Below are 7500 nucleotides of genomic sequence, written 5' to 3' on the forward strand. Positions count from 1 at the left end.
TCCCTCTCCACTGTCCCGTCAAACACTCCCAGGGCAGGTACAGCATGGCGTTAGAACCAGAGTAAAGCTCCCTCTACACTGTCCCATCAAACACTCCCAGGGCAGGTACAGCACGGGGTCAGATACAGAGTAAAGCTCCCTCTACACTGTCCCATCAAACACTCCCAGGACAGGTACAGCACAGGGTTAGATACAGAATAAAGCTCCCTCTACACTGTCCCATCAAACACTCCCAGGGCAGGTACAGCACAGGGTTAGATACAGAGTAAAGCTCCATCTACACTGTCCCATCAAACACTCCCAGGGCAGGTACAGCACGGGGTTAGATACAGAGTAAAGCTCCCTCTACACTGTCCCATCAAACACTCCCAGGGCAGGAACAGCACGGGGTTAGATACAGAGTAAAGCTCCCTCTACACTGTCCCATCAAACAGTCCAAGGGCAGGTGCAGCACGGGTTTGATACAGAGTAAAGCTCCCTCTATACTGTCCCCATCAAACACTCCCAGGGCAGGAACAGCACGGGTTAGATACAGAGTAAAGCTCTCTGTACACTGTCCCATCAAACACTCCCAGGGCAGGTACAGCACGTGGTTAGATAGAGATTAAAGCTCCCTCTACACTGTCCCATCAAACACTCCCAGGGCAGGTACAGCACGGGTTAGATACAGAGTAAAGCTCCCTCTACACTGTCCCATCAAACACTCCCAGGGCAGGTACAGCACGGGTTAGATACAGAGTAAAGCTCCCTCTACACTGTCCCATCAAACACTCCCAGGGCAGGTACAGCACGGGGTGAGATTCCGAGTAAAGCCCCCACCTACTAACTGGAGGCCCAGCTGTCTCCCTCCTTTGGGACATTTCCGGCTCTGTCGACGGGTGTCCACGTTGGTTCGAAGGCTGCGGTTGTTGATGGGCTGGGCGGGTCTGTAGTTCCCACTCATGCTGTGAAAGACCCGCGAAGGCCTGTTCTGACTGAGGAGGCGGAGTGAGTGCATCTGCGGAGACACAAGCAGGGAGAAAGGAGGCATCATAGAATGGTGCATCACAGAAGGAGCCCATTCGGCCCTTCAATCCTGTGCCCGCTCTTTAGTCGAGCTCTCCAATTGGTCCAACTCCCCCTCGCTCGTTCCCCATATCCCTGCAATTATTTCCCCATCGAATATTTATCCAATCCCCCTTTTGAAAGTTACTATTGAATCTGCTTCCACCGCCCTTTCAGGCAGCGCATTCCAGATCACAACAACTCGCTGCGGAAAAACATTCTCCTCATCTCCTCCTCTGGTTCGTTTGCCGCTTATCTTCAATCTGTGTCCTCTGGTTACCGACCCTCCTGCCACTGGAAACAGTTTCTCCTTATTTACTCCCATCAAAACCCTTTGTGATTTTAAACATCTCTATTAAATCTTCTCTTAACCTTCTCTGCTCGAAGGAGAACAACCCCAGCTTCTCCAGTCTCTCCACATCACTGAAGTCCCTCATCCCTGGTCCCATTCTGGTCAATCTCCCCTTAACCTTCTCTGCTCTAAGGAGAACAACCCCAGCTTCTCCAGTCTCTCCACATCACTGAAGTCCCTCATCCCTGGTCCCATTCTGGTCAATCTCCCTTTAACCTTCACTGCTCTAAGGAGAACAACCCCAGCTTCTCCAGTCTCTCCACATCACTGAAGTCCCTCATCCCCGGTACCATTCTGGTCAATCTCCCCTTAACCTTCTCTGCTCTAAGGAGAACAACCCTAGCTTCTCCAGTCTCTCCACATCACTGAAGTCCCTCATCCCTGGTACCATTCTGGTCAATCTCCCCTTAACCTTCCCTGCTCTAAGGAGAACAACCCCAGCTTCTCCAGTCTCTCCACATCACTGAAGTCCCTCATCCCTGGTCCCATTCTGGTCAATCTCCCCTTAACCTTCTCTGCTCTAAGGAGAACAATCCCAGCTTCTCCAGTCTCTCCACATCACTGAAGACCCTCATCCCCGGCACCATTCTGGTCCAACTCCCCCTTAACCTTGTCTGCTCTCTGAGAGGGAGAGGGGGAGTGTGAGAGGGGAGGGAGGGAATGGCCGTGCCAGTACCTGCACTGAGGTGATGGTGATGTGCTGGTCGATGATGATCCAGGTGACGGTCTCGTAACACGGGGGCGTTGTCATGGAGCCGGAGTACGTGATGAACCCGAAGGATTCTGGGAAGAGCTGTTCAACAGGCAGGTCCTGGAGCAGGTAGGCATCATCTGATGGGGGGCAAAGAGGATTACATCGGATATAAGGCACAGAAACAGGCCATTTGGCCCAACCAGTCCATGCTGAAATTTATGCTCCACTCGAGCATCCTCCCGTCTTTCCTCATCTAACTCTATCAGCGTAACCCTCTATTCCTTTCTCCCTCCTGTGTTTATCCAGCCTCCCCTTAAGTACATCTATACGATTCGCCTCAACCACTCCCTGTGGTAGCGAGTTCCACATTCTCACCACTCTCTGGGTAAAGAAGTTTCTCCTGAATTCCCCATTAGGTTTCTTAGTGACTATCTTATATTGACGGCACCTAGTTCTGGTCTCGGCCACAAGAGGAAACATCTTCTCTACGTCTACCCTATCGAAACCCTTTCATAATCTTAAAGACCTCGATCAGGTCACCCCTCAGCCATCTCTTTTCCAGAGAAAAGAGCCCAGCCTGTTCAATCTTTCCTGATAGTTATACCTTCACATTTCTGGTATCATCCTTGTAAATCTTCTCTGCACCCTCTCCAGTGCCTCTATATCCTTTTTATAATATGGCGACCAGAACTGTGCACAGTGCTCCAAGTGTGGTCTAACCAAGGGATATGGTGACCACAACTGTGCACAGTGCTCCAAGTGTGGTCTAACCAAGGTATATGGAGACCAGAACTGTGCACAGTGCTCCAAGTGTGGGCTAACCAAGGTATATGGAGACCAGAACTGTGCACAGTGCTCCAAGTGTGGTCTAACCAAGGGATATGGTGACCAGAACTGTGCACAGTGCTCCAAGTGTGGTCTAACCAAGGTATATGGAGACCAGAACTGTGCACAGTGCTCCAAGTGTGATCTAACCAAGATATATGGAGACCAGAACTATGCACAGTGCTCCAAGTGTGGTCTAACCAAGGTATATGGAGACCAGAACTGTGCACAGTGCTCCAAGTGTGGTCTAACCAAGGTATATGGAGACCAGAACTGTGCACAGTGCTCCAAGTGTGGGCTAACCAAGGTATATGGAGACCAGAACTGTGCACAGTGCTCCAAGTGTGGTCTAACCAAGGGATATGGTGACCAGAACTGTGCACAGTGCTCCAAGTGTGGTCTAACCAAGGTATATGGAGACCAGAACTGTGCACAGTGCTCCAAGTGTGATCTAACCAAGATATATGGAGACCAGAACTATGCACAGTGCTCCAAGTGTGGTCTAACCAAGGTATATGGAGACCAGAACTGAGTGCTCCAAGTGTGGTCTAACCAAGGTATATGGAGACCAGGACTGTGCACGGTGCTCCAAGTGTGGTCTAACCAGGGTATATGGAGACCAGAACAGTGCACAGTGCTCCAAGTGTGGTCTAACCAAGGTATATGGAGACCAGAACTGTGCACAGTGCTCCAAGTGTGGTCTAACCAAGGGATATGGAGACCAGAACTGTGCACGGTGCACCAAGTGTGGTCTAACCAAGGTATATGGAGACCAGGACTGTGCACAGTGCTCCAAGTGTGGTCTAACCAAGTTATATGGAGACCAGGACTGTGCACAGTGCTCCAAGTGTGGTCTAACCAAGGTATATGGAGACCAGGACTGTGCACAGTGCTCCAAGTGTGGTCTAACCCAGGTATATGGAGACCAGAACTGTGCACAGTGCTCCAAGTGTGGTCTAACCCAGGTATATGGAGACCAGAACTGTGCACAGTGCTCCAGGTGTAGTCTAACCAAGGTACATGGAGACCAGAACTGTGTACAGTGCTCCAAGTGTGGTCTAAACAAGGTATATGGAGACCAGAACTGTGCACAGTGCTCCAAGTGTGGTCTAACCCAGGTATATGGAGACCAGAACTGTGCACAGTGCTCCAGGTGTAGTCTAACCAAGATATATGGAGACCAGAACTGTGCACAGTGCTCCAAGTGTGGTCTAACCAAGGGATATGGAGACCAGAACTGTGCACAATGCTCCAAGTGTGGTCTAACCAAGGTATATGGAGACCAGAACTGTGCACAGTGCTCCAAGTGTGGTCTAACCAAGATATATGGAGACCAGGACTGTGCACAGTGCTCCAAGTGTGGTCGAACCAAGGTATATGGAGACCAGAACTGTGCACAGTGCTCCAAGTGTGGTCTAACCAAGGTATATGGAGACCAGAACTGTGCACAGTGCTCCAAGTGTGGTCTAACCAAGGTATACGGAGACCAGAACTGTGCACGGTGCTCCAAGTGTGGTCTAACCAAGGTATATGGAGACCAGAACTGTGCACAGTGCTCCAAGTGTGGTCTAACCCAGGTATATGGAGACCAGAACTGTGCACAGTACTCCAAGTGTGGTCTAACCAAGGTATATGGAGACCAGGACTGTGCACAGTGATCCAAGTGTGGTCTAACCAAGGTATATGGAGACCAGAACTGTGCACAGTGCTCCAAGTGTGGTCTAACCAAGGTATATGGAGACCAGAACTGTGCACAGTGCTCCAAGTGTGGTCTAACCCAGGTATATGGAGACCAGGACTGTGCACAGTGCTCCAAGTGTGGTCTAACCAAGGTATATGGAGACCAGAACTGTGCACAGTGCTCCAAGTGTGGTCTAACCAAGGTATATGGAGACCAGGACTGTGCACAGTGCTCCAAGTGTGGTCTAACCAAGGTATATGGAGACCAGAACTGTGCACAGTGCTCCAAGTGTGGTCTAACCAAGGTATATGGAGACCAGAACTGTGCACAGTGCTCCAAGTGTGGGCTAACCAAGGTATATGGAGACCAGAACTGTGCACAGTGCTCCAAGTGTGGTCTAACCAAGGGATATGGTGACCAGAACTGTGCACAGTGCTCCAAGTGTGGTCTAACCAAGGTATATGGAGACCAGAACTGTGCACAGTGCTCCAAGTGTGATCTAACCAAGATATATGGAGACCAGAACTATGCACAGTGCTCCAAGTGTGGTCTAACCAAGGTATATGGAGACCAGAACTGAGTGCTCCAAGTGTGGTCTAACCAAGGTATATGGAGACCAGGACTGTGCACGGTGCTCCAAGTGTGGTCTAACCAGGGTATATGGAGACCAGAACAGTGCACAGTGCTCCAAGTGTGGTCTAACCAAGGTATATGGAGACCAGAACTGTGCACAGTGCTCCAAGTGTGGTCTAACCAAGGGATATGGAGACCAGAACTGTGCACGGTGCACCAAGTGTGGTCTAACCAAGGTATATGGAGACCAGGACTGTGCACAGTGCTCCAAGTGTGGTCTAACCAAGTTATATGGAGACCAGGACTGTGCACAGTGCTCCAAGTGTGGTCTAACCAAGGTATATGGAGACCAGGACTGTGCACAGTGCTCCAAGTGTGGTCTAACCCAGGTATATGGAGACCAGAACTGTGCACAGTGCTCCAAGTGTGGTCTAACCCAGGTATATGGAGACCAGAACTGTGCACAGTGCTCCAGGTGTAGTCTAACCAAGGTACATGGAGACCAGAACTGTGTACAGTGCTCCAAGTGTGGTCTAAACAAGGTATATGGAGACCAGAACTGTGCACAGTGCTCCAAGTGTGGTCTAACCCAGGTATATGGAGACCAGAACTGTGCACAGTGCTCCAGGTGTAGTCTAACCAAGATATATGGAGACCAGAACTGTGCACAGTGCTCCAAGTGTGGTCTAACCAAGGGATATGGAGACCAGAACTGTGCACAATGCTCCAAGTGTGGTCTAACCAAGGTATATGGAGACCAGAACTGTGCACAGTGCTCCAAGTGTGGTCTAACCAAGATATATGGAGACCAGGACTGTGCACAGTGCTCCAAGTGTGGTCGAACCAAGGTATATGGAGACCAGAACTGTGCACAGTGCTCCAAGTGTGGTCTAACCAAGGTATATGGAGACCAGAACTGTGCACAGTGCTCCAAGTGTGGTCTAACCAAGGTATACGGAGACCAGAACTGTGCACGGTGCTCCAAGTGTGGTCTAACCAAGGTATATGGAGACCAGAACTGTGCACAGTGCTCCAAGTGTGGTCTAACCCAGGTATATGGAGACCAGAACTGTGCACAGTACTCCAAGTGTGGTCTAACCAAGGTATATGGAGACCAGGACTGTGCACAGTGATCCAAGTGTGGTCTAACCAAGGTATATGGAGACCAGAACTGTGCACAGTGCTCCAAGTGTGGTCTAACCAAGGTATATGGAGACCAGAACTGTGCACAGTGCTCCAAGTGTGGTCTAACCCAGGTATATGGAGACCAGGACTGTGCACAGTGCTCCAAGTGTGGTCTAACCAAGGTATATGGAGACCAGAACTGTGCACAGTGCTCCAAGTGTGGTCTAACCAAGGTATATGGAGACCAGAACTGTGCACAGTGCTCCAAGTGTGGTCTAACCAAGGTATATGGAGACCAGGACTGTGCACAGTGCTCCAAGTGTGGTCTAACCAAGGTATATGGAGACCAGGACTGTGCACAGTGCTCCAAGTGTGGTCTAACCAAGGTTCGATACAGGTTTAACATAACCTCCCTACTTTTCAGTTCTATCCCTCCAGAAATAAACCCTAGTGCTTGGTTTGCTTTTTTTATGGCCTTGCTAACCTGTGTCACTACTTTTAGTGATTTGTGTATTTGTACTCCGAGATCCCTTTGTTCCTCTACCCCCCCCAGACTCGCACCCTCCAAGTGAGAAGTGACCTCCCTATTCTTCCGACCAAAATACAATACTTCACATTTATCTGTGTTGAACTTCATTTGCTAATTATATGCCCTTCCGCAAGTTTTTTAATGTCCTGTAATTTGTCGCAGTCCTCCTCAGTGTTGACTATCCCCCCCAATTTGGTGTCATCCGCGAATTTAGAAATTGTGTATTTGATTCCAAAGTCGAAATCGTTAATGTAAATTGTGAACGGACAGGTACAGCATGGGTTAGATACAGAGTAAAGCTCCCTCTACCCTGCCCCATCAAACACTCCCAGGGCAGGTACAGCACGGGTTATATACAGAGTAAAGCTCCCTCTACACTGCCCCATCAAACACTCCCAGGGCAGGTACAGCATGGGGTTAGATACAGAGTAAAGCTCCCTCTACACTGTCCCATCAAACACTCCCAGGGCAGGTACAGCACGGGTTATATACAGAGTAAAGCTCCCTCTACACTGTCCCATCAAACACTCCCAGGGCAGGTACAGCATGGGGTTAGATACAGAGTAAAGCTCCCTCTACACTGTCCCATCAAACACTCCAGGGCAGGTACAGCACGGGGTTAGATACAGAGTAAAGCTCCCTCTACACTGCCCCATCAAACACTCCCAGGGCAGGTA

At 49.9% G+C, this 7500-nt stretch overlaps 1 protein-coding gene across 1 annotated transcript in view; it reads right to left on the reverse strand.

Annotated features, from left to right (window-relative positions):
* Window positions 1-7500, reverse strand: part of LOC147084836 (carbonic anhydrase-related protein 10-like) — a 135061-nt gene that overhangs the window by 11252 nt on the left and 116309 nt on the right. The window contains exons 7-8 of the mRNA XM_085979343.1: window positions 2073-2227; window positions 824-997 (exon numbers count right to left, since the gene is read on the reverse strand). Of these exons, the coding sequence (XP_085835469.1) occupies window positions 824-997; window positions 2073-2227 (329 nt within the window). The remainder of the gene's footprint in view (window positions 1-823; window positions 998-2072; window positions 2228-7500) is intronic.

The sequence above is a fragment of the Somniosus microcephalus genome, unplaced genomic scaffold (genome assembly GCF_052327205.1).
Source record: "Somniosus microcephalus isolate GS21.2 unplaced genomic scaffold, FLI_Smic_1.0 unresolved_chr9, whole genome shotgun sequence".
Classification (NCBI taxonomy): domain Eukaryota; kingdom Metazoa; phylum Chordata; class Chondrichthyes; order Squaliformes; family Somniosidae; genus Somniosus; species Somniosus microcephalus.